We start from the raw sequence: 27,243 nt of genomic DNA on the forward strand, positions 1-27,243 counted from the left end.
CAGGAACTCAAACAGTGCAGGAACTAGAGGCAGGAACTGATGCAGAGGCCACAGATGGGGTGCTGTTTACTGGCTTGTTCCTCATGGTTTGCACAACCTGCTTTCTTATGTAACACAGAACTATTAGTCCAGGGATGGCCCCATCCATGACAGGCTGACCCTCCGACATCAGTCAGTAACTAAGAAAATGCTCTACAGACAGGTCTTATAGAGGCATTTTCTCGGTTGGGGTTACCTCCTTTTGGACAACTCTAGCCCGTGTCAAGTTGACCTAAAACTAGCCAGCACACATACCAATAACAATCAGTATTATGGTATCTGAAAACTTATTGTCCCACGCCATACTAGAGCTCCTTATATAGCTTTTCCCCCAAATAAATAATACAAGCTTTTGACTCCACCCCCTCCATTTCTCTTTCTGCTGGCGTCATCAGTAGTAAAAGCCAGTACAGGAACTGGTTGGACTGCTTATCCTCCTTTAGCAGGAAAACTAGCCTATGCAGGGGCATTTGTAATCTAAAACCTGGCTGTTGTTTCATCAATTCTAGGTGCAATCAACTTTATTACAACAATTGTTAATATAAAACCACCACCAATATCAAACCCTTTTATTAGAATTCTTGTATTTTTTTATGTTTGGTTTGTTGGGTATAAGTTGTTTAGACTCTGTATACTATGAAAAGTTTTTATTTCTCTTGTAACTATGGTGGACAGTTTTGCTGGATATATTAGTCTAACCAGCCTTGATTATTTAAAGGAACAAATGGAAGAAGTTGCTAGCGTTAATGACTAAACACACACCCTATTTTCTTTTTTCCTGCAAAGGAATACTGTCACTTATTCAACTCAGGCTGCCCACATCCCTGTTCATCAGAATATCTGCAGGCCAGGAAACAAGCATGAACTCAGATTATCATAGTCTATCGTATTAGCAGCAAAGTATTACCATATGTTATCTCTTCTTGCTTTGTTTTGTTTATGTTTTTCGAGACAAGGATTCTCTTTGTAGCCCTGGTTGTCCTGAAACTCACTCTGTCGACCAGGCTGGCCTCAAATTCACAGAGATCTGCCTGCCTTTACCTCCCAAGTGGTGGAATTAAAGACATGAGCCATCACTACCTGGTCTTATTATTACTTTTGAGACAAGATCTCACTGTACTCTTGAATGGCCTGGAACCACTATGTAGATGAGGCTTGTGATGACGATGATGAAGATAACGCTGCTCTTGAGATGATCCTCCTGTCTCAGCTTCCCCAATGTCAGGATCATAGGCTTGCTTCACTGTGAACAGTCTGGAATCTTTGAGGGCTGCCAGTTTAGTGGATGGGAAGCCTCATCTCATCATGGTTTTGCCTCGCCTGCCTTAACGTTGACAACAATAAGCCTTCTGATGTTTGTGTTGGGCTGAAAAAAAAAAGCTGAGCTTTTTGTTATTGCTTCATTGTGGGTTTTATTTTTAAAGATTTATCTTAATATTTTCATTTGAATTTTTAATTTTGACTGTGTGTGTGTCCTCTTGTGTGTAGGTGTGTACATGTGAGTACAGGTAACTTTCAGAGGCCAGCATTGTCAGATCCCCTGAGCTGGACTTCCAGGAGATCAAGAGCTGCCAACATGGGTGCTGGAAACAAAATTCGGGTCCTCTGGAGGAGCAACATATGTCATTAAAGCCAGGCCATCTTTCCAGTGCCCTTGTGGGGCTTAGTAAAAGGACATGGGCTGGCTGACAAGTTCACTGTTGGTCTGTCTGAAGATGGGTGGATTGTGAGCATGGCTTTTTCACTCACCTAGACTCTTTCACTAATATTTCACCTATTTCATTTCATACATATTAATATATCTTTCCATCCCTCATGTTATTTTTTGCTGATGCATTTCAAACTAACTCGCAAATATGTGAACATTTTCTTTCAAACACCTAACCATGCATAGCTGTCTGCAGGTGTGTGTGTGTGTGTGTGTGTGTGTGTGTGTGTGTGTATGTGTGCACACATGTGCCTGTGCATCCATCTCTCCATGCAACAGACCAGCAGAATCTCCCAGGGCCGCCTGCTCCCCAGGGCTCTTCAGCCTCCAGCTGCCTTACTCCCCTTGTGGAAGGCAGGATTACCCTCAGAGCCATTTCCCCGACATTAAATCCCCCAGATTGGAAGGAAATCTGAATCGGCCAGGATTTCATTAAAAAGGATGAAATGTCCCAAATTTTAATTACTGTTTCTTTTGTTGTTTTAAATAATTTTATTTGCCAGTAATATATGTTAAACCTAAAACAAACAAAAAGCAAAACCAAAAAAACAAAAAAAAAACCCAAGAATTAAGATACTTAAATTTTCCCAAGAGCCCGTCCTGAGATAAACACAAGCCATAGTAGTGTTTACATTACTGAAAATTGTAATTCCATGCCTGTGCTGATTTGTATGTTTTGCAGAGTTTGGGACTTGGGTATGTGTGTATGTGTTGTTTTGTGGGGCTGGGGTCAGTGTTGTTTGAAACAGGGTCTCTGGTCTCAACGTCATAATCCTCCTGTCTCAGCCTCCTGGGTGTTGGAATTACAGGTGTGCACCATCAGACCCAGAGTCACTTTTGCTTATACACTATTGAAACCAGCTTCTCATCGTTCCATAGGATCCCAAGTGTCTCTCAGGGGTTTAGAGTAGCTTTCAAGAAAAGGTCAAATAAAATCACGAGTATCTAAACGACATAGAATCTCGAGCACCTGCCTTCTGAAGCCCTAGTGACATAAAGAGAACATATGTTTGCACTTTTCTTAACTCCTTGTTGAAGGGAGAACATTAAGAAGTCACAAGCAGCACCAAGAAGTGGAGGGAAGAAAAGGCTCAGAAGTTTGCAGACAGTGACCAGGGGGGCTCTCAGCAGGAGAGTGTTCAAGAGGCCCTGAGAGTGCGCTCTCTCTCTCTCTCTCTCTCTCTCTCTCTCTCTCTCTCTCTCTCTCTCTCTCTCTCTCTCTCACACACACACACACACATATGCATATACTGTCTCCCTCTCACACACACACATACACTGTCTCTCACACACACACTCTGTCTCTCTCTCACACACACACACTCTGTCTTTCTCTCTCACACACACACATACACACACTCTTTCTCTCTTACACACACTCTCTCATACACACTCTCTCATACACACTCTTTCTCTTTTACACACACACTCTCACACACAATCTCTCTCTTACACACACACACATACACACACACTCACACACAGCTTTGTGAATAGACAGAAAATGAATTTCTCTGGGAAGGGGAAATAGAATGGATTTTTAAAAATCTTTTATTTATGTGCATTGGTGCTTTTGCCTGCATCTGTATGACAGTGACAGGTACCCTGGAAGTGGACTTACAGACAATTGTGAGCTGCCATGTAGGTGCTGGGAATCGAACCTGGGTCCCCTGGAAGAACAGACGGTGCTCTCAACCACTGAGCCATTTCTTCAGCAATTGGAAGGAGGCATTGAACAAATCTCCGCTGGACAGAGCTCTCTTTAGTCTAGGAGGAGGGACTTGTATTGCTGTCAGTTCTCTGCAACTGGTGGAAGGTTATCATCGTTCACATATCACAAAAGGCCAAGAGTCCCATAAAACGAATCAGACTTCGAATACATTGGGTATTTGGGATCCCAGTGTGGCACTGAGCTTTTCTCAGGGTGCTCTTTTAAGCACAAACAAACATGTTGGGGGTTGACATACTTTAGTTAACAACAACACTTAGCCATTAATTAATGTCTTTAAAAACATTTATTAATGTCTCTCTCGTGTGCTTATTATCTCTTTGTTTTTGTTTTAAAGACAGGGTTTCTCTGTGTAGTCTTGGATGTACTGGAACTCACTCTGTAGACCAGGATAGCCTAAAACTCACAGAGATCGGCCTGCCTCTTCCTCCTGAATGCTGGATAAAGACATGTGTTACCAATGCCCGATTCTTTTGCTTTGTTTGTTTGTTTCTCATACATTACATCCTGACCATAACCCAGACCCAGAAAGACAAACGTGGCATGTACTCACTTATAAGTGGGTATTAACTTATAAGTAAAGGATAACCACGAAACAATCCGCAGACCAACAGAGGCTAAGTAACCAGCAGGGATCAAGGGGGTGGGATGCATGAATTTCTCTGGGAAGGGGAAATAGAATGGATTTTTAAAAATCTTTTATTTATGTGCATTGGTGCTTTTGCCTGCATCTGTATGACAGTGACAGGTACCCTGGAAGTGGACTTACAGACAATTGTGAGCTGCCATGTAGGTGCTGGGAATCGAACCTGGGTCCCCTGGAAGAACAGAAGGTGCTCTCAACCACTGAGCCATTTCTCCAACCCCTAGATTTTTTTTTAACCTCGGCAAGACTACTTTTAGTCACTCCTGACCAAGTGGCATAGAAACAACAGATTTTTCCCAAAGTCAGGCATAGTTTTCTTTATCTCATGAAAGGAAAGTTTTAGCCTCCCCTATTCTGTAGGAGCATTTCTGCAAGGGAATCTGTCATTTTAATAGCTCTAGGTCCTGATCAACCTGTCTATTTAGTTTGGAAAGCATCAGAAGAAGCACATTGAGTGAGGCCATTAGTATATGCCCACAGAGCAATCTCAGGGGCTGTTTATTACCTTCCTTTGTCACAGTGCCTGCGCTTTAAACGCCTAGAAGCCTGGGGCGAATTCTGTTCCCCCAGACAATGGTTCTGTTGTTGTCACTAAAGGAGGCTCTAACTAAGTATCTATTGTTCTAATAAAACTCAAGATTCACAGGGTGAAAAACTGAGCGCAGTGATTTTGAATAACAACCTGCTAGCTTACTCTCTTTGCTGGCTTCCAGAACCACTCCCTTCCACACACCCCCAACTAAAAAAACACCCAAGCTAGCCTCCTCCCTGCTACTTCCGGTCAACCAGCTGCAAACCCCACCTCTCTGAAGCCAGGTTAATTTTACTTAATTAACTCTACAGAGTTAGCAAATGCAGCGTGAACAAATGTAACACATGTTTGCCTGGTTAAGCAAATACTCCACATTATCCAGATGAATTAACCGGGAAGGCAGAACAGCAGGCATCAGGATAAAGGAAGAGCCCGGGCTAAAGGTTTTGTACATTAGACAACTTTTAGCCTCTTATACATCCTCTAGCACTAATTTGGGCTGTCTCCAGTCACAGTGAGTTTTGTCAATGGGCTGATAGTCTGGTTCGTTTCTATTCCTATGTAGCACAGGGGCCAGATGTCTAAGCATAAGCAGGCCAGTCTGTTTTCCCAGAGTTCTGGGTGGTATCTCGTTCAGACCCCTTCTAGGTAAAGGCTCTCTCTGTTTTGGGTTTATTTGAATTTGGCTGAGATCTCTGGCACTGCTGTCCAGTCTAGGTACAACATTCCTTGCTCTGAGCAACTCAGAAAGTTTTGTAGACCCCAGATGAGTAGCATGGTGAAGGTTAGTTACCAGAGTCCTGCCAGTTATTTCCTAGAGTGGTCTTTCTTTCCCTCTGGTGGTCCCCAGCAGCCTGTGGGCTCGAGCTGTCCATTTTTTCATTTCCATGGAGTCTCAGGCAACACCCAGTCAGGGTACGTAGTAGAATATCAATGAGTCACACTGGTCTTAGGGCAGTTTGTGAGGCAGTCAGGGCAGTGGCCCAGTCATGGAGGACAATTTGTAAGGGAAGCCAAATAGCCTCTAGGAAGGCCAAGATTTTCTCTTGGGTTTGTTGTTGTTGGTTTGGTTTGGTTTTTCCAGACAGGGTTTCTCTGTGTAACAACCCTGACTGTTGTGAAACTTGCTATATAAGACTCTATAAGACTGAGATCCACTTGCCTCTGCCTCCCAAGTGCTGGGATCAAGGGTGTGTGCCACCACCACCCGGCTTTCTCTTTTTCTCTCATGTCCTTTCCCCCAGAGGTGAGAAACCCTCTTTCTCTATAGATCATACTGTGGACATGCACCGTGGTAAAAGAATTGAGATTGGGGGACTTTCCTTCCTTTTCCCCATCTGAGAGCTTGAATCAGATCAATCAGTCCTATGATGTAGGCTGAGATACCTCTCCTCCATCACCCCTCTGACCCCCCATCCCCTCCTCTTCTCTTTCTGTTCAGGAAAGGGCAGGTCTCCCACACATATCAATAAAACATGGCATATCAAGTTGTAGTAAGACTAAGCACCTGCCCATGTATTACGGCTGGGCAGGGTGACCCAGTATGAGGAATGGGGTCCCAAAGGCCTGTAAAAAGAGTTGGAGATAGCCCCTGTTCCCATTGTTAGGAGTCCCACAAGAGGACCAAGCTACACAACCGTAACATACGTGCAGAGTGCCTAGGTGGAGTTGGACTTTTATAGCTGACAGTTTGTTGCCCAAGATCTGTGACTCTGGCAGCTGGCCTTCAGTCACCCTTTTATAATCTATTTTCCTGAGAAACTTCTGATTTCCTGAAACTTCTGAAGAGATTAACTCAAACAGAGTTGGTGAATTTTTAAATCTTTAAGGCAACATGGTCCATGTAAGTTGCCTGCTGTAACCTCTCTTTGGGGTCTGTCCATTTAAAACAAAGATGGGTTGACTCACCTCCTCCGAAAGGAAGCCCAAGAATGCTTCTTTCAGGTCAAGGTCAGTGTATACGTGTTTCTCTGCAAGACTCAAACTTATGAGAATCAGAAGTCCCAGCTTTCTTTACAGACAGGAGAGGTGTATTCCAGTGCCACTAGCAAGATACCACGATGCCTGCATCTCCCAGCCAGGCAATGAGGATGGCAATTTCACCTTTTGTTTCCAAGGTCATTGGATATTGTTTGATTTGGATGAGGGCAGCGGAACTGGTGGGTTGAACATTAAGGGAATTTGGTGTTGGGCCAGTCCTTGGGCGTTAGTTTCTTTCCATACCCCTGGGAATCTTTGTTGTCAATCTGAGAGATGGTCCAGCTGTATCTTTTGATTAGGAGCCTCTTTCACCTAGGAGATATCCTTCTGACAGAGGGTAAGACACCAAACGTTTGCTGGGTATCTGTCAGTCTGTGTCTCACATTCAGCAAAGGTAATGGCGGTTTTTCAGTTTTGCAAAAGGTCTTGTACCAATCTGTTGCTAAATAGCCTTTGAGCAACCTCCAGCAACCGGCACCTACTTTTACCTCTAATTTTTATAACTTTTTCCCTAATATCTGAGGCTGACTGGGCGACAAAGGAAATATTTTTTCTTTCTAAATGTGTGTGATGTCATTTTAAGTGTGTGGGTGATTTTCCTCAATGTCTGTCTGTGTACCACCTACATGCCTTGTGTCTGCAAAGGCCAGAAAAGAACATTGAATCCCTTGGGGCTGGAGCTATGAAAGGTAATGAGCTACCATGTGAATGTTGAAACTGAACCTGGGTCCTCTAGAAAAAGTCAGCGCTCGTAACCTCTAAGCCATCTCTCCTGCTCCCAACAAAGGAAATCTTTCTAGCAGCTATCTTTAATTATTTTTAAAAGTAAAAGGTGTTTAAGATTTCATTGGTCGTGTTGAGCAGAAGGGAAAATCTGTTTCAGTCCAGTCTGCAAGGTTTGGCAGTGTTTCTCCCTGCCTGGCCCACGGATGGTTTTTCTACTCTTCTCGGAGAATGGGGGATTTTCAGTTTTCCAATAAACGTAGATCGCTGCTTGGAAAGGGGACATAAATCATGAAAGAGAAAGGAGTGGAACTTTCTCTTTTCCTTTGGGCTCAACCCAGGGGAACTTTTTCATTTCCCTGGGGCTGCTTTGAGCAGGCAAGGGAGGGAATAAAGACACAAAACCATCCAGTTCCCCTCCCTGTGCGCATTCCTTTTAAAAGGTAGGGGGCTCTGGATGAAAGCCCGCCCCCACCTCCACACAGGGACCAATCCTGACTGGGCAGGGGGCAAGTAACAGAAAAGCAAGTGCTCCTGCTCCCAGGTATGAGAAAGGAGGTGGGGTGTTTGTTTTGTTTGTTTTTGTTTTGTGTAGGGGTTTTCTCTGGGCAACCTGGAACAGATAAAAGGATTCTGGTCCCCAACAGGACGGGCACAATACTTAAGCTGAGAGGTTCTAATACCGGTGAAAGCTACTGATCAATACAGAAACATATAGAAACACACACACACACACACACACACACACACACACACACACTGGGAGTGGCCACCACACATTCCTCTGCCTAAATAGACAGGGGTAATACAGTGAGTGACATTGCATATGGTTCCCAGACAATGGATCAGCAGCTACACCCAACCTGTTGTTTCTATCTTAACTGGTCAAGAGTAATTTTTTAAAAATCTTGTCTTGTCATGAAAGGAAAAAAAGGGGGGGGGGAGAGGACAGACATACAGACAAAGTAGGCAGGCAGACATTAGTCAAATAATCGGCACTAGTTTCTGTTCTCTTGGTCCCCTGGATAACTACTCTGCTGTCAGCAACGGCTGAGTCTTGTACTCTCAATGTGACTGAATTACTGTCCGGCCATCACCACCTGTAGAAACAAAAGCAAAGACCTATCCCACCAAAGTCCACAGCTCCTGGAGAGTCTCTAAATGCACCAGCCTTGTGTTTTGGCTTTTGTAGATACAATTGTGGCTAACAGTTGTTGTTCAGTCTGTCAACCCAGGACATGGTTTCTGTGTTTAAAAGCTCACCCTGAGAAAGGCTCAAGAGTTAAAAGCACTCCGGCTGCTCCTCCAGAGAACCTGTTCCACTGCTCACAACCATCTGTAACTTCTTTTGGTCTCTTGGGCACCAGGTACCTGTGTGGCACTCAGACATACATGCAGACAAAACACCCAGACACATGAAGAAAAATAGGAAAAGCAAACACAGAAAAGTGCCACAAGCCTGCTTCTGAGTGCCTCCTGGGGTAAGCTAGGGGATACTGAGTGGGCTTCGACATTCAGTTAGAGAGACCAGAATCCAGCAGATTCCAAACCCTCTTAGAGGTGGAGCCAGAGATGCTAAGCAGAGGAGACTTGGGCATTCCTTTCTTTCTTCCATCCCGGGTCAGAGGGTGATGGAGGACACCCTGCGTCTTTATTACATAAAAGGGAGAAGAGCTGAAATTTCTCAGGAGCAAAACCAGAAAGCCGTGTCTCTGAAGACTTTGGGAGCTGTTCTCCTGGCACTGATAGACGCTATTTAAGGCCCATTCCTCACTGTTCCCCTGAAGCCCTGGCTCTCTGCCTCTCATGCTGAGACTAGTTTCAGTGACAGCCCTAGGAAAGTCGCCCCCATCTGCTGTTCCAACCTTTGGTGCCAGAACATTACCATGTTCTGTAAGGATCCTCTTTTTCTCAAGCTTCAGAGAGCTCCTTGAACTGTGGGTCCTGTGACCTGAAAGTGGGGGCTGTGGAAAGTCTGGCAACAGTAAGTTTCTGGATGTGTAGGGGTCACAAAATTCCTTTGGCATCAAATATATACTGGATCAGAGATATTCGCTGCAGCGTTCACCTAGGTGGCTTCATGAACCTTCACTAGAGCCTTGTTTCTGAACACAGAGATGTGCACTTCATGTTGCAGGGGTCGCTCTACTCTGTAGTGCTATTAAATACTGCCTAAAACACCTCATCTCAGATCTGAGACTATTATACGTTATGAATCACAGTGTTTTCTACTGTGCATATAACATTTCCTGCTCTTATCAAATCACCACAACTTAGAGTCACCTGAGAGCAGGGATCTGCGTTTTGGAAAACTGTCCTGGCTGCCTTAGGTGATGCAGGTAGATGAGGCTGGATGCGGGCATCACCTTCTGCTAGCATCCTAGATTAAAACAAAACAACAACCGGGTGGGAAGGACGATTGCTCACCTTTTGTTGTTGACTCACCATGGCTGCTGCCCTTCGGGAGGCTGAGCATGCCGGGCTGGATTTAATGCAGCTTATATAGGGTTTGGGGAGGCAGAAGCAGGCTCACAGAAGCAGATGAGTGGTTACAGGGCACACCTTATTTACATATGGTGCGAAAGTCCTGTGGAATGTACAGGTGAGGTTCTCAATCAGGTCCGATATGCAAATGAGGTGTCAGCGGTGGTACTGTCAACGAGGTACGAGTTGCCACCCACTTCTGTGACGTCACAGAATTTGAAATTCGCGCCCTAGAAAGGTCGCGGGTACCTGGAAGTCAGATATCGGCGTTCCCCCTTCTCCTTCCTTATGTGGGTGGCTGAACTCCAGGTGCCTGACCGCAGTTATCCTGTTTGGCATGGGCTAGGTGGCGCTACTTGTGACCTAAATTTGAACCCTAGTACTCAGTACAAGCCTTAAAATGGCGTAACTGCTACTAGCTGGCGGAGGTGGGGGGGGTTGGGGGTGTCTTTCACATCAACTTGACCTATCTAGAATCAGCTAAGGAGAGTCTCAATAAGGGATGGTCTAGATTAGATTGTATGGAGGGAGGCAGAATTGATTACATCCTTTGATGTGGGAAGACCGACCCTAAAGGTGGGTGGCACCTTCCCCTGAGTTTGAGTCCTGGATTGTATGAAGATGGAGAAAGCTGAATAGTGGGCACGTGTACATGAACCCATTGCTCCTTCTCTGACTGTAGAGGGGAACCAGCCTTCTTAAGGGTTGGCCCCTGGGACTTCACTGCTATCATGGACAGTAATCTGGACTTGAGTTAAAATAAACCCCGCTTCCCTGGGTGGATGCTGCCAGGGATTTATCACAGCAACAGGAAATGAAACTAAGACACCTGGGGTCATGGAAGCATTTCTCAGATGAAAATGGGCCTTTGGGGGAGACTTAGGGAGCCCTACATTGGGCACCAGGACATCTGGTCTATGCCGAATTCCTGGGAGGTTGTCCAGCTCTCAGATGGTCTACCTATCAAAATACTAGAAGCCAGAAGAATATACAAGCTCTACATTTTCTTTTCTTTCTTCTTTTTTTCCATTGTTTGTTGTTTGTCAAAACAGGGTTTCCTTGTGTATCCCTGGCTGTGTTGGAACTCGATTTGCAGATCAGGCTGGCCTTGAACTCAGAGATCTGCCTGAGTCCAGCTCTAAAATACCTTTTTTTTTTTTTAAAGATTTGTTTATTATGTATACAGTGCTTATGTCTGCATGTAGCCTGCAGGCCAGAAGAAGGCACCAGATCTTATTACAGATGGTTGTGAGCTACCATGTGGACGCTAGGTATTGAACTCAGGACCTCTGGAAGAGCAGCCAGTGCTCTTAATCTCTGAGCCATCCCCCCAATCCCTAAAATACTTAAAAACAAAACAAAAACAAAACTCAAGAGCCAGTATCAAGAAATGTCTGCAAAATGGGGCAAAAGGAAATTCGTCTGAAGCTGTTCCCCCCAGCCTGTACTCCATGTGAATGGCAGGGTTATTTGACTCCACAGGTGCATTCAGGTGTTCTTTAATATGTTGGGGGTGGGGGGAGCTGCAGTTTCTTAAAGGAGAAGAGCCACAGACTTACTGGAGCCTTTAGTCCCTGAGGAGTTCCCAAAGTGGGCCTCAAGTTAGCATCTGATGGGAACCACAGGGTATGGATTCCATGAGATGGTGGGAATTTAATTAGTTTGAAAGAACAAAAGGTCTCTGCATCAATGCTGTCACCACCCGATTCTCTAAAGTTTGTTTTTTTTGTTTGCTTGTTTTTTTGGGAATCTCCTCAGTCGTTCTTTTATCTTCTATTTTCAACATCAGAGACTGAATCACGGTTCCCTGGAGGCACTCACTTCCCAACTCCCACTCCCTTTCCTCCGCCAACCCAGTCCCTTCAGGAAATCTGCCACAGACAACTCAAGTGGGGAAATGTTCTCGGCCATCCCCTCCGGATTCCAATACCTTGCTTTGTGCTGAGTCTCACAGATGTCATCCTCCTGTCCATGCTCTGGGTATCAGAGATTAGCTAAGGAATTGGATGCAGACCTGAGGACAGGTGAGTCTCCATCTCTGCAGGGAGTCTGTCGAAGCAGGATCTCGATTTATTCCAACACACAGGAACTTATATAGGACTGAGGTAGGGGATGGGAATCTTGGGATAGGGTAACTTGACCTGAGGAGTTAAGGGCCAATAGTATTCCACCAAGCAGGCAGGTAGCTAGGCAGGGGGCAATCTTGCATCAGATCTGGCTGAGTCACCCCCACGTGGAGGTTACAGGTTAGAGACAGGTCGCTAAACTCTAGCCAGGCTCAGGAGCTTACACTGGGCCTGCATCCAAGCCTTTCTTAGGCCCAACACATCTCCTCATCAGTAGTAAGGATTCAGGCATTATGCTGGCCTGCTCCTGTCACTGTCAGAGTCCACTCAGGCTGGACCCTATTCAGCCCAGGGTTCCAGGACTACTTTCTGCATGCAGGTGCTAAGGACCCACCCCTTTAAAAGAAAGACCTGGTCCACTATGTTCTCTTTCTTGCTCTCTTTTCCCGCTGTTCCCCTGGGGCAGACAGGACTTTTCCTCTCTGTCTTTGTCTCTGTCTCTCTCTTCTTCTCCCCCCCCACTCCTGCCCCCCTCCCCGTGTGTGTGTGTGTGTGTGTGTGTGTGTGTGTGTGTGTCTGTGACTGCGACTGTGTCTCTTTACCTCTTTTCTCTGTCCTTCCCCCTTCCCTCCCCTTTCTAATAAAACTCACTTAAGCTCTGTCTGCCTGGTTTGTTTGTCGCCAGCTCCAGTCAACCTCACCTGGGTCAACCTCCCTGCCATGGAATCAGCCAAGGTTCCCCTGGCACTTTATCGTTAACAGTCAGGACTCTTCTTTATCCTGGAAGATGCGCCTGCCATATTTCAGTCCCAGTTCCTCCACAGATGGCGACACCGGCAGCCTTTCCCATCTCTGTTCCGTGGTCTGTTTGCTTTTTGGTTTTGTTTTTGTTGTTGTTGTTGTTTGGTTGGTTGGTTTTTTTTTTTTTTGTTTGAAGTCTTCCTGAAAAGGAACAACTTCTATTATTATTAGTCCACAGGTGATGATAATTTTCTTTGTGAAAAAGTGGTCAAAGGGGCCATTGCAAAAAAAATACAGTAATGACCACTATTAATCCAATTTCCTCCAGCTTTCTCATTGTGTGACAGCTAGAAACTGCTAGAAATCCAACTTTTCATACCCAGTGCCAGGCTAAATTTGATATTTTTAGATGTCCCCTGCAGCCACACAGGACTTTAGAGTCTGTACTTACAAACACTAGCATTGAGAGAACAATGTGATGAACCAAAGCTTTGCTGCCGGAGAAACAACGTCTTCAGGAACTCAAACAGGAAGAAAGTAAGGTGTGTGGTTTAGAGGAAAGTAACGGAGAAGCTCACAGTCATGCAGGCAGGGTTGTGGTCAGGCTGTGGGCTGCTCTATCAACGGGATGATGCTTTGAATAGACCACTGGATGATGGTGGAATTCGGACAGTGGGGCCTTATCTGGGGGACCAGTTCACTGGGACTTGTCCTGGAAAGACACCCTCTGCTTCTTGTCACACTCTTTGCTCCCTGGCAGCCATGAGTTGAACAGCTAACTTTCCTCTACATGCCTTTGTCAATCCCAAATATTGGATTGACAAATATTGGAGGAGAAAGACCATTTCTGCAGTTGATCGTTTAGAGAGGCTGTATTTTAAGAACCCACTCTGAACTGTCTGTCTGTCTCACCCTAAGTCAGTATTGACTGGCAGCCTTGCTGACTCTGTCCTGTCTTCATTGTTTTTCCTTAATCCTCCTCGAGCCCCTATTCAGGTATGTCATCTGACTAATCTGCTTCAACAAAATACACAGAGATAGCAGGAGCGTTTGGTTTTCACTCTAACTCAGGCGGTGACTGGGACTTTTCCCCATTGGCTAGGGCAGGCCTCACTGTGTTACTCCATTGGCTAGTCTGAACAGAATTGGTGAACAGGAGTTGAAGGCAGAAAGGGAAAGGGGTCACTGCTCCAGACCAGCAGATTCCTGGAGTGCAGGAGGAAGCCTTTGTGTAAACCAAGGTTTTACTGGGTGCGAGATTAAAACTCTTGCATCAAAGTCTCAGAAGCCGAGGACGACACAAATATCTGAATCCCTTGTCCTAAGCAGGAGTTTACAGTGTTTGAAGGAGAGAATGGCATTTAATACTTCTGTACTTCTTGCATTGAACTGATTCCCTATCTTTGTCTAATTTGGGCTAATTTTTGGTTTGGAGGAGCTTCAGATAAGAGGTTTTGGTATGCGGAAATTGACTTGCTAACACGTAAACTGTGTAACAATAAAAAAAAAACTTTTGCAAAGCTACATTTAGTCATTTCACCAGAAGCCAACGCCCCTGTGGCCACAAAGGCTGAAAATCATCCTAGAGTAACCCTATTTCTGCTACAGACCCAAGTGAAACCGAACACCAGATACACACAGCTCTATCTGACTGAAATATTTCCCTTTTTAATTGTGTGTGTACAGACATGTCACTGCACACATGTGGAGGTCAGAGGACACCTTGAGGAAGTCGGTTCTCTCTTTCTCCCATGGTTGTCTCATGCTCAGGTCATCTGGCCTGGTGGGAAGCACCCATACCACTGAGCCACCACCTCACAAGCCCCAGATGAAATGTCGTGTCACCAGGAACCCTGTTGCAGAGATCTGCTATGTGACACACAACTTGAGATATAGACTTTAACCTGTGTTTTATTTATCTGCTTATGTGATAGAGCTTCCACAATGTGCTCACTTGCTTTTATATCAGATTGAAAATTTAAAAATCACTCTTTAAAAATTAGTTTATTTGGCCAGGGGGTAGTGGCACATGACTTTAACCCTAGCACGTGTGAGGCAGAGGCAGGTGGATCTCTGTGAGTTCGAGGGCAGCTTAGGATAGGCTCCAAAGTTACACAGAGAAATCTTGTCTCAAAAACAGTTTTTATTTGATAATTTCATCCATGTGTATAATACACTGCGGTCACATTCACCCTCCACCCTCTTCTCCTTCTCCTACCGTACAAACCCCTCTCCCCCCTGGCTCCTCTCTCCCTGTCTTGAAGTGGGAACTGAACTTATTCCTCCTTTCAGACACACTGGGCTGCTAATCTCCCATGACTCCTCCACTGCGTCTCACATGTCTTGCTACTTTGTATATTCATGCGGCCTTGATCCAATGTGCATATTATCCATTGTCTGTGACTTTACCTCATCCAAATGATACCACGAAGAACTTACTGGACAGCTCAGACATTGCCTGTGTAAAAATAAAAGAACCAAACACAATAGTCTTCCAAACTGCCAGGGTAGGTGTGTAACAATTCAGAGATATCCTGTCAATGTTGGAGGATGGTCTGTGAAACATTACCTTGAATGGACTGGGCATGTAGCTTAGTAGCTTGAAGGCCTGGTTCAAACCGAGTACATAATAAACAAACAAACAAACAAAAAACAGTGGAAGAAAGAGGCATAAATTCTGCCTGCCCAGCTATGTGTAGGCTTCCTGGCAATCTGGTCTTCTCAAGAGAGGGACAGTCCACAGCTAGTGCCAGCTAGTACCCCAAATCAATCTTCTTTTTGGTATTAGGCAAACACTATCTGATTAAGGAGATGCCTGCTTGAACTGTTGATTTTATAGCAAACTGTATATAGAGCTGATCCATAACAATTAATTTACGTGCTACAACATGGACTTTTGATCCATGTGTAGGATGTGAAATGATCAAATCAGGGTAATTAGCATACCCTGCCCCCCAAACACTTGTCATTTATGTTGGGAACACTCAAAAACCTCCCCTTATAAATATCTTGAAGAACACGGTAGATTTTAACTATATTCGCCTTTCCCTCATGATCTAACTGATCTTATTGTAATTACCCATATAATATGCCCTTTATATGACATTTAATATTACATTGACTTGAGTGACATCTTGAGTGTGTGTGTGTGTGTGTGTGTGTGTGTGTGTGTGTGTGTGTTCTGAAACAAAGCTTCAGGCAGCCCAGACTGGCCTCACACATGTTATGAGTGGACACTGGAATTGAACTTCCAGTCTTCCTGCCTCTGATGCCCGATTGCTGGGATTACAGCTGTGCCATTGTGCACAGTTTTTTGCATTTTCTTAAGGTCATTCATTTTAAGATTTGCTTTCTTTTTGTTTACAGTAATTAAGTAGTATGGTATTTAAGCTAAGTATGGTGTTGCACACCTTTAATTCCAGCACTCAGGAGGCAGAGGCAACAGATCTCTGTGAGTTCAAAGCGAACCTAGTCTACATAGGGAGTTCCTGGACAGCCAGAGCTATAGAACACTGAGATGCTGTTTTTTTAAAAAAGCATATTATTAAATTTCTACATGTTTAGAAAATTTCTGATTATCTTTCTGTTGCTAGTTTCACGTGTGACTCCATTATGGTCATATAATTGAAATTCTTTTAAAATTTTGTATTGTTTGCTTTCTGTCTCCAGACATAAGCCCTCTTGGTCAATGTTTCATGAATTCTGGGGGGAAAGTGTGCATTGAGGTCTACACATCATTTTTTATTTTTTTTTATGTGTGTGGTGTATCCTGGGAACAGGCAACAGCACCTTGTCCTAAGTGCTGCAATTTTGACTTCAGATTACATTTTATCAGCAGAGTGAAACAACATCAAGTTCCTCAGCCCTGGGGGAGCTGGGGACTTTCCAATAGCTGACCAGCCTTCTCCTTAAACAGAACAGATAGTCTGTTGTACATCTTTGGTTTTCTAAAACATTGCGGTTGTTCCTAACAACAAAAAAAGAACAAATGAATCTGATTGGTTGGACTGAAGAACTTACATTCTGTGTCAGTTGACAACGATGGAACACATAGGGAAAGCCCCTAATCTTTGAATCCTGCTTGATGGAAAAATGTAACTGTAACTTGAACAGATTGTGGGTTTTGTGCTTAAATGCTTGCTGCAATGAACGTTCAGTGATACAGTAAGCAATGAGTCTGTGATATTGTCCCTGACTGGTCAGTTCTCTTGTTTTTTGTTTCCCTCCTGTCCAATTCAATACAAAACTTGCTTTGTGTGGACTCTGGTGCCTGCTTGGGTTATTGCCAATTCTCAGACACTAATAGGTGCCCTGATACCGATGTGCATGTGTGTGCATGCTTCTGGAAGCCAGACAAGAACCTTAAAGGGCCACTTTCTGAAATTCCATCCATCTCCTTTGAGTCAAGGTCTATTCGTAGCCTGGAGCTCACCATTCCTTCCCTCTTCCACGCTAACAGAGTCCTGACTTTGCTTAAAGAGGGAAAATATCTACATAAGAGTCAGTCCACATTTCCCAGCTGCCCTTGCAGTACTTATTTCTAGCTCATCTGTGTCATAGTTAATTTCACCCTTTCTGTCATATCCAGTATAAGAGACTTCTGAATGTTATAAGATTTGCTGGTAGTACTTCAAAACTGTAAAGCCAACTTATGTGTAACTCTGAGGCTTCTGAGGTAACTGTGGTGGGCCCTGCACCTCAGAACTCCATGTGTGCTGGGCTGGCCTGGCAGATATGGGCTCTGCCTGGGATGTCCCAGGGTCCATGGAGGATTGAAGCAGATGGCAAAGCAGGCTTCTCTTTTCTCTCCTTTCAGCTCATGTCTAAATCCTACAATCCAGCACAGGTTCTTGCTGTGACTTCCGTTGATTGGCTATATTTAATCCTCATTTATGTCACTACCTAATTTAGCCCTCAGAGTTGAAGAGAGGAACAGTGATAATGAGAGCCAGATTTTAGATGGTTGGCATGTGTAACATCACAGAGATCCTTTAAGAAATCATAGCAATGGTTATGAACTTGCTAAGAATCAATTTTGCATGGGAAACTTCAGCCAACCCACAATTACATAAGTGCTGTAGCTTCATGAAATTGGCAGGGCGCTAAAACTATAAATGCAGACTGTCATTCATTTAATGAAACTATTATTTGATGCCACCTTATTATCCTGTTGGAAAGTTCCTTAACAGCACAATTAGGCCAGCTGATCACCTCTGGCCAGGGCTCCTCTTAAATATCTCCAAATCGAGGTGGAATGGAGACACTCTATTGGGCATTTTGGGAAAGGTTTGGAGATAGATAGTCCTTCTGCCTGCAAGAACCAGATATGCAAAACAGATCAACTTGCTTGCATTTCCTCAGAGATACAGAGCTGCAGCACAGTTATCATCAAACCTGCAGCTATGTCGGACTGCCTCCAGCCCCATACATGTTATACGCTGTTTATGCAGCAAAGTTCTCTTTCTGCCAGGCTAAGCAGCTTTCTGCACAAGGGATCTATTCCTCATTTTATACCAGTCTTCCCTCCCTCCCTCTACCTCCCTCCCCCTTCTCTTTTGCTTCATCTCCTTTTAGTTTTTCAAGACAGGGTTTTTCCTCTGTGTAGCCCTAGATGTCCCGGAAGTTCCTCTATAGACCGGGCTGGCCCCGAACTCAAAGACCCATCTGCCGCCGCCACCACCACCAGGCACTTCCTGAGCTACTTTATCCAATTCTGACTACCATGGCAGAAAGACAAGGGCCTGTCGCTTTAAGAATCTGGTGAACCGGGGAAGCAGAGGCAGGAAAATCTCTGTGATCGAGGCCAGCCTGGTCGACAGAGTAAGTTTCAGGACAGCCAGGGCTACACAGAGAAACTCTGTCTCGAAAAAAAAACAAACAAACAAAAACAAAAAGAAAAGAAGAAGAAAGAAGGAAGCAGGGAGAGAGGGAGAGAGAGAGAAGAAAGGAAAGAAAGAAAGAGAGAGAGAGAAAAGAAAGAAAGAAAAAAGAAAGGAAGGAAGGAAGAAAGGAAAAAACAAATCTATTGGCAGTCGCTTTCGCTTTCCTCTCTGAGAGCACCTTTCTAGATAACGGCGCCCGGGCGACCGCCCCTTTCTGCACACGGGCTCGTCGGACCATCCGTCACAGAGCGGCGGCGTCTGATTGGCTCCTAACCTTCGGGGCGGGAGGTAGGAACAAAGTTTGGCATCTAGACCGGCGCGGTTTGGCCACAGGCGAGACCCAGGGCTGCGGGGGCGACAGGGACGGAGGGACGTCCTTCTCCTGGGGCCGTCTGGTGAGTACGGGGTCGGGAGCCGGCCGGAAGTGGTCGCCGTAGTCTGGACTTGTCACCCGGACGGCCACCTGCGGGAGGAGCGCCCTGCAGAGTGCCGGTCCACTGGGTCCGGGGATTTGGGTTGAGAAAGCCATTTAAGAGCTGTAGCCATTTTGAAATTTAGCCAAAACTACGTTTCCGGTTCTGGGTATTCGGCTGCCCGCGACCCCATAACCTCAGAATGTTTTGTGCCAGATGTTCCAGGAAGAATTCCATAGCAGCCTTGCTCTTTCTCTAAACTCATCTGCTTGCAAAATCTCCTTGTGGTTTTGTCCTATAAGAGAGGTGCACCGAGCTGGTCGTGGTGCCTTTAATCCCAGGCAGAGGCAGGCGAATCGCTGTGAGTTTGAGACTAGCCTGGTCTACAAGAGCGAGTTCCAGGACAGGGTCCAAAACAACACAGAAAAACCCTGGCTCGAAAAACCAAAAGAGAGAGAGAGAGAGATGCACCGGGCAGTTTTCTCGAACCCTGTCTTAGGGGTAGACAGCCGCCACACGGGTGACTGCACAGAATAAGGTGGTCTTTATCCTTATTCAGTGGGATTATCATTTGGAAGCTTAAGTGATATTCTAAACGTTCCGCTGGGTGGGACAGGTATTCTGGCACTCGGGAGCCCCAGAATACTGAGTGTTAACACAGCTCAGGTGGAAAGGTATCCTGGAGCTCGGGAGCCAAGGACCACCACAGGCTGCAGTAAGCTTAGCAGCTTAGCCCAGCCTCAGACAAAGGCTTCTCTGGTGTATCGGCTTGCTCTGGCAGGGCAGGGTCTTCCAGCTGGGGATGTTTGCCCAGTGTAGCAGTTTTGCTCCGGTAGGAGGTTTCCCCGGGCGAAGTTGCTACAGTTCAGCTCAGAGTGTAACAGCTCCGCTCTGCCAGGGGAAGGTTTCCCCTGCAAAAGTGTTACATACAGCCCTGCTCGCCCTGCTCTCTCTGCTCTGCCCAGGGGTGTCTCTGCTCCACCTCAAAAGAAGGTCGTCACCCAAAACTCATTGAAGGGGTTTATTGGGAGGGAAGAATCCAGGAGAGTGGATTCTTCTGGCAGAGGACACAGTCTGGTAGCACAAATAGCCACAAGCTGAACAGATGCAGGGTTTATATAGGGATTCTTGGGGGCAGGGGAAGTGTTTCCAGGGTGGGGATTGGTCAGATTTCAATCTCCTGCTCAGGGATTGGCTAGTTTTCTGCACAGGGTTAGGTTAGATTTGGTTCAGGTTTCAGGGCCAAAGTGTGTTTCTTTCTCTGGTCCTTCTTAGCCTTTTGGCTCTAATTTTAGGGCCAGGGTGTATTTCTTTCACTGGCTCTGATTCTAGGGACAAAGTGTGTTTCTTTGGCACTGGTTTCAGTGTCGGGGTACATTTTTTTGGTTCTGGATGCAGGGCCAAAGTGTGTTTCTTTGGCTCTGTTCAGGGTGTGTTTCTTTGGCTGCCCCCTTTTCCCTACAAATATAAGACCCCCTTCCCAAATTTAGAACCCAGACCATTCCCTTTGATCCTCAGGGACTGGAGGACACTTCCCACCTGATGTGCACCTTGAGACATTCCAAGGGCCTCGGGCTCACTTCCGGTTTGGCTGGCCCAAGGCTGCATTAAAAGAAAACCAGTAAAGCACCTGTCTGAGGAGGCCTCCATTGGTAAGTCATAGTTTTCCTTATATGACATCTGATCCTGGTTTTATTTCGATCCCATTTGGGGCCAGTGAGGGGTCTTAGGAGGCCACTAAGGAGAAGTCACACAGCCCACCTGGTTCTTGACCCCCCCTGTGTCCTGTATTGTTTTGTCTTTTCTGTCTCTTTGCCCTGAGTCTTCTGTGGTTTGGACTTGGGGTGACTGGACAACAGAATGGGTAATAAGAGTAGTAAAGCAGACACTCCCTTAAAGTGTGTACTAGAAAATTTTGACCTACTTTACCCCAGGAAATTGAAGAAGCGTTATGGCTACTACATTACCAAGAAACGTCTCCAGATCTTCTGTGAACAGAAATGGCCCACATTTGGGGTCGAATGGCCCCCTGAGGGCACCTTTGATCCCAAGGTGGCTTGGGCCATAGTAGATGTTGTCTACAAACTACCCGGCCACCTGAACCAAATTCCATACATTGTGCCTTGGGCAGAAGCAACATCTAATCCACCGCTATGGATGAAGTCTTTTATGGTCAAATATGGCCATCGTCATTCCCCATTGTCTCAGCTCCCTCAGTCTCTGCCTCAGCCCCAGCCTGTGAAAAAGCCTGCACCTCAACCCCAGACCGTAACTCAGCCCCCACCGCAACCCAAGCCCCTAAAAAGGCCTGCACCTCAGCCCCAGACTGTGACTCAGCCCCAGACCGTAACTCAGCCCCAGACCGTGACTCAGCCCCAGACCGTGACTCAGCCCCAGACCGTGACTCAGCCCCAGACCGTGACTCAGCCCCAGACCGTGACTCAGCCCCCACCTCAGCCCCAGACCGTGACTCCACCTCCTCCTCAACCCCAACCTCTATCCCAGCCCTCCGATGTCTGTGTGCCCTTCACCCACACTGATCGTAATAACAAGAACTCCCAGAACCCCCATCTCAGGACATACCGCAGCTGCATAGCCTATGTGCCTTTAACCACCACTGATCTTCTTAACTGGAAGGTGCAGCACCCTCCTTTCAGCACAAACCCAAAGCCCCTAATCTCTCTAATTGAATATATCTTGCTCATCCACCATCCTACTTGGGATGACTGTAAACTTATCTTACATGTCTTCTTCACAATGGAGGAGAGGGAACGGATTCTGACTGAGGCAGCTAAAACACTTCCTGGAATATATGCACTGACTGGCAAACATGACCTGCCTATTCAGACACTAGACTGGAAAGATAGGACAGTAAAGGGTAGGATGACACTCAGTGATTACCAACAAGCTTTGCTTGAGGGGATAAAACGGGCAGCCCGGAAGCCCATTGACTATTCCAAGGTGTCAGATGTGAGACAAGGTCCAAATGAACAACCTTCAGCGTTTCTCGAGCGCCTCCTGGATGCATACCGTGAATATACAGACATAGACCCAGAGGACTCAACAAACTTCCCCATCATTAACTTTACCTTCATAACTCAGTCTGCCCCAGACATATGTAGGGAGATCGAAAGAACGGATGGATTTATATACATGAGTAGGTCAGAATTGCTGGCGATAGCCCAGAAAGTGTTTTACAATAGAGAGAGGGAAGAAGAGCTGCGGATGCAGACAGTGACTCCGACTGTGATCACTGCACAAGAACGGGGTGCCTTCAGTCATGGCCAAACAGCACACAACCAGAGGAGGAAGGCCCTGCGAAGAGACCAGTGTGCTTACTGCAGGCAGCTGGGGCACTGGAAACATGAATGCCCCCAACAGAAATGGGTAGGTCCTCCCTGGCCAAGGCCACGTTTGGCTTAAGGAAAATAGTGGGGCCATAGCTCTTTCAAATCTGGCCCCTAGGAGTCTATGGCAATCTTTTTAATTGGTGCTAACCTGTAAACTTCCTAGTCAACATGGGGGCTTCACATTTGGTATTACCAATACCCCTGGGGCCTCTCACTCTTCAAACAGTGAAAATGCAGGGGCCAACAGGGGAAGTCAGGAAATATAAATGAACTACAAAATGGACTGTTTGTCTGGGAAAGGGGACAGCGATTCTTTCCTTCATCAGTATCCCTGAATGTGCCCATTCTCTTTGCTGGGAAGAGACCTCCTAAGCAAGCTCCAGGCAACTATCTCATTCTCAGGAGATGTGACTAAGCTACAACTAGAGTATCCAGTCACAATCCCAACCATCTCCTGTCCCTTAAGAAAGGAATACAGGCTCCTGAGGGGAAATTAGAAAGAGCAGTTTATCAGGGATGTTGCAACTGTCTGGGCCAAAGACAGTCCTCCTGGTCTGGACAAGCATGTGTTGCCAGTTATAGTTCAGCTGACTTCTGGGGCCATGTCCATCTGAGTCAGACAGTACCCCAACAGTACAGAGACTAGAGAGGATCTCAAGATCCATCTCAGTTGCCTCTTCAAGGCAGGCATACTCATTCCAGGCCAGTCAGCCTGGAACACACCCTTATTACCAGTACAAAAACCTGGGATCAAGACTACCAACCAGTACAGGATTTAGGGAGAGTGAATAAGTGGGTAGAAACTGTTCCCAACCCTAATACTCAGCTCAGCTGGCTGCATAAGGCATAAGGTTTATACTGTACTGGATCTAAAGGATGCATTTTTCTCTATTCCCTTGTCAAAACTAAGTCTTTATATCTTTCCATTTGAATGGGCTGGCCTTGAACTGAGAATATCAGGGCAACTGACCTGGACCTGATTATCTCAGGGGTTCAGCAAATCCCCTACCATCTTTGATGAAGCCCTCAACCAGGACTTAAGTCACTTTTGCAATGAGTACCCAAAAGTTAACCTTGCTCAATATGTGGATGATTTATTGCTGGCTCCAAAAGATTTAAGGAGGACTGTTTAGCTACTCAGGGTCTCTTAAGTACTCTGGCTCAAGTAGACTATTGAGTTTCCAAAAACAAAGCGCAATTTTCTCACCCTAGGTCACCTATTTGGGATATGGATTAAAGGAAGGAGAAAGACTATTATCAAAGGCCCACGTAGACGTCATAATTTGAACCCCCACTTCAACCACAAAGAGGCAGATTAGGTGTTAGGATTTAGTCATTTTACTGGCCTGCCTTTGGAGTTCTGACAAGATACATCCTCAGCTGCTGCCACTAAGAATACCACCTTGTCTATTCAGTATGTTCCCTTTTAAAAGAGCCCTGCCCACCTCCCATCCCTCTCTTTCTCTCCCTCTGTTCCCCTCTCTCTCTGCCTCTCTTTCCTCTCTCCCACTGCTCCTGTCCCCAGACAGTCTCCCCTATCCCCTCTCCTCTTTTTACTATCCCCCCAAAAAAACCCCTCCACTTGAACTCTGTTGCATGTCATCTTTCTCTATCGAGCTGCTTTTTTTTTTTTTCTTTTTTAAATTACAGCATTAGGGAGTTCCTGGGTGCAGTTGGATATTGCTGCCTCTTGATACCCAGGTTTGCTGAAATTGTCAGACCCTTGGTCTCAGCCATGGCAGGGGCTAACATCCCTTTCAAGTACACTGTGGAAGGTTAGCAGGTCTTAAAGGGACTTGAAAGGAGCTCTTAAGCAGGCTCTTGCCTTAGCTCTTCCTAACATCTCCAAGCCCTTCCACCTCTATGTCTATGAGAGAAAGGGCATTTGCCAAAGGAGTCCCAACCCAAGCCCTGGGCCCCTGTAAAAGGCCAGTTGCCTACATTTCAAAAAGATTGGATCCTGTGGCCTCAGGATGGTTCCCTGGTCTACGAACTATGGCAGCTACCACAATCCTTGTAAAGGAAGCAAACTAACCCTGGAACAGAATCTGACCATAATGACCCCCGCATGCATTGAGACTCAATTAAGAGATGCCACTAGTTGCTAGATGTTTAATGCTCATCTAACCCAATATGAGGGCCTTCTAGATAAGGATAGATTGGCTTTTGACAAATCCATGGCTATCAATCTTGATACCTTATTACTGGACGGTGACCTTCAGGGAACCATATATGGCCACCTGGAGGTCCTGGATGTCATTCAGGGTAGCTGACTGGACCTCATGGATGTTCCCCTCACAGTCAAAGATCTAACCTTTACACCAATGGAAGTGGTTTTGTCTGTGAGGAAATTAGGTACACTGGGGCAACAGTAGTTATGGGCCAGAAAGAAGTCATTTGATCACAAGCTCTACCCAAGAGACACACTGGCTCAAAGAAAGAAATAATAACCTTAATTCAAGTGTTGAAATGGGCCAAGGGAAGCAAAATGGAACATTTACACAGACAACCAATACACCTTCGCCACTGTTCATGATCACATACAAATATACAAACAAAGCGAACTATTAACCCCAGAAGGAAAAACATTTTGAAAAGGGGATCATCTAATTGTTGGAGGTCTTGTGGCCATGGGGACATGAAAAGGACACTTGCCCCCAAACCCAGGGGAATAATGATGTAGTTCAGACAGCCAGGGATACAGCTCTTTGGGACTCTTGCCTCAAAACTTCAGTTTGAGCAGCCATGACAGGCTAACATGTGCTTGCTTGACTTTGCCGCTCTCATCCTGGTCACTAGGAGGTCAGATGCCCTCCTTGTGGCAAGGAACCAATCAGAAGTTAGCTGCCGGGGCTGTGCTTTACCTCTGGGTGTGCTTTATGGACAAGTGCACAACAGAGCATAGCAACAGCCCTGGGAGGGCCTATGGGCCATAACAACCAGTTAACCAATCAACACAGGGCAGGTCGTCCATGCCTGGAAGTGCCCCTAGACACTCCCTTTAAACTGCCCTATAAGATCCCTACCTTGTGATTTTTCGGGGTCTTTTCTCCAGCCATCTGCTGAGGTAGATGGATGAAAGGCCCGAGCTAATGGGATTAGCTTGTTAAACAACTACAATAAAAGACTCTTTGCTTTTGCATCGAAATAGGCCTCTTGGTGGTTTTGGGGTTCAGAATTTGGGCACAACAAACCCATCTGTTTGGCCTTTTCTGAGCCCCCACTCTGCTTTAAGGAAGACACCCCCATGAATTCTCCAAAGGAGAGTTATACTCTATCATGGGAGCCCTTCATAATTACCATGGTGATGGCTCTTACTGGTAAGGAAAATCTGTACACCCAGTCTGTTAAGAAACTGATTTATTGCCATCCTCAAAGCAATATACTTATTACCTAAGAAAATCTCAGAACTTATCTCTCCCCATGTTTGGTTACCCAGACATTGGGAGGTACTTCAAAACATCTCAATTCATTGCTTGACCTGCACTCAGGGAAATGCAAAAATGTATATGCTGCCCCAAAGGATCTTGCGTGCCTGCGTGCGTGTGATAGTTTTCATAGCCCCAAAAGGTACAATGATAGATATTGGTGCCCTGGCAGGATTTGCTTCCCCTGGGCTGGACAGGCATAAATCAGGATGCCTTGCAAGTTTTTTGTTTTGCTTTGCTTTTTTTCCCAATTGCAAATGTCCATACCCCATTCCAAGCTGGAAGGGACAGAGTTTGGTAATCAGCTTTCAGATTGGGCTGATTTGAAGTTATAATGGTGGTCAACACCTAACCTGCATTGATGAATCTAAATTCCCATTTGCAAGTCTATGTGGGTTATTATAGCTGAAGTTCAAGGCTAAGGACATAACCCAACAAATCAAGACTAACTTTATGGCTTCCATAGTTTAAGGAAAGGAATAGAAGCAAGCCAGTAACAAAACAGTGAACCTGAGAGATCTTAACTTGGAGGGAACCCCATTCAATCACTTTCCATTTTTGACAGCCCCGCCTTCTCCCGTAGGATCCACTAATGCTTTATTGAGATATGAATGCTACCAACCTGGGCAACCTGGATGCAGTGGGCACCCAGAGAATCATGATATATCTTGGTTCCATGAAGTCAGTTTTGAAACAGTGGTCTAGAATGGTGTCACTAGGTTGGGACAAGTAGTCAGGCAGTGAGGCTCCAAATGATGCTGCAACGATAAACAGCACACTTACTGAAAGTAAAACTAAGTATTTATTGTAGAAATTACTCACAAGATACCAAACAAGTAACCCGGATGAGCCAAGTAGTTTTCCGCTGCCAAACTGGAAGCCGAAATCCGGGAAAAGAGACCAAGACTTCCTTTGTGCTGTCTTTTATGCCTTCCCCCGTAACGCCCCCTAGCCATGCCCAAAAGTGGGCCTGGCTAGTGACGTAGTTCACCACCTACGTACGTATACGTCTTTACGTCCGTCCGTATACGTCTTTAGTCATGCCTAAAGTGGGTGTGGTTAGCGGTGTGGTAAACCACTCTTTTATTACCTCATCTGTATGCGCCTCTAGTAAGTCACATGGTTAATGGCAGCATACCGGCTTCCTCCTACAAGGCAGGCAGTACCTGATCTGTTGTGCAGCCTGGATTTGAGAAAAACTCTTATGCAGAGTTAATTGTAATCTCTTCAGGGATTCAGAGATTAGGTAATCTGTTAATAGTTCTTTATGTACCATGGGGACCATTGGGGGTGGCCACCCATAAATTATTTCATATGGAATGAATTTTTCCCAGTGGGGGTACAATAGGCCCTTAGCAGGGCAAAAGACAAGAGTCAACCCAGTTACCACCAATCTCAACAATATATTTAATGAGAATTTCTTTTAAGGTTCTATTCATTGTTTCTGTTTTTCCTGAACATTGGCTGAGGATAATACATGCAATATAGTTTCCAATTCATATTGAGGGCTTCTGAAGTTGTT

General features: G+C 45.6%; 1 protein-coding gene and 1 long non-coding RNA gene across 7 annotated transcripts in view; one reads left to right on the forward strand and one right to left on the reverse strand.

The window, feature by feature from the left end:
- Positions 1-3,280: 3,280 nt before the first annotated feature.
- On the reverse strand, positions 3,281-9,959 carry LOC121133492. Its single transcript, XR_005870347.1, has 2 exons — positions 9,785-9,959; positions 3,281-8,457 (listed from the first exon to the last, which is right to left on the reverse strand). It is a non-coding gene; the product is annotated as an uncharacterized LOC121133492 (long non-coding RNA).
- An 8,647-nt stretch (positions 9,960-18,606) lies between these two features.
- The window catches only part of LOC106021758, a 36,123-nt gene continuing 27,486 nt past the window's right edge, over positions 18,607-27,243 (forward strand). For 2 of the 6 annotated variants that reach the window (XM_021231638.2, XM_021231637.2), the window contains exon 1: positions 20,602-22,330. In XM_021231638.2, the coding sequence (XP_021087297.1) occupies positions 20,804-22,330 (1,527 nt within the window). In that variant the 5' untranslated portion in view covers positions 20,602-20,803. The other 4 variants (XM_040730148.1, XR_005870354.1, XR_002384400.2 and 1 more) reach the window with 4 other exon arrangements.

This window comes from Mesocricetus auratus, unplaced genomic scaffold (assembly GCF_017639785.1).
Source record: "Mesocricetus auratus isolate SY011 unplaced genomic scaffold, BCM_Maur_2.0 Super-Scaffold_4256, whole genome shotgun sequence".
Taxonomy (NCBI): domain Eukaryota; kingdom Metazoa; phylum Chordata; class Mammalia; order Rodentia; family Cricetidae; genus Mesocricetus; species Mesocricetus auratus.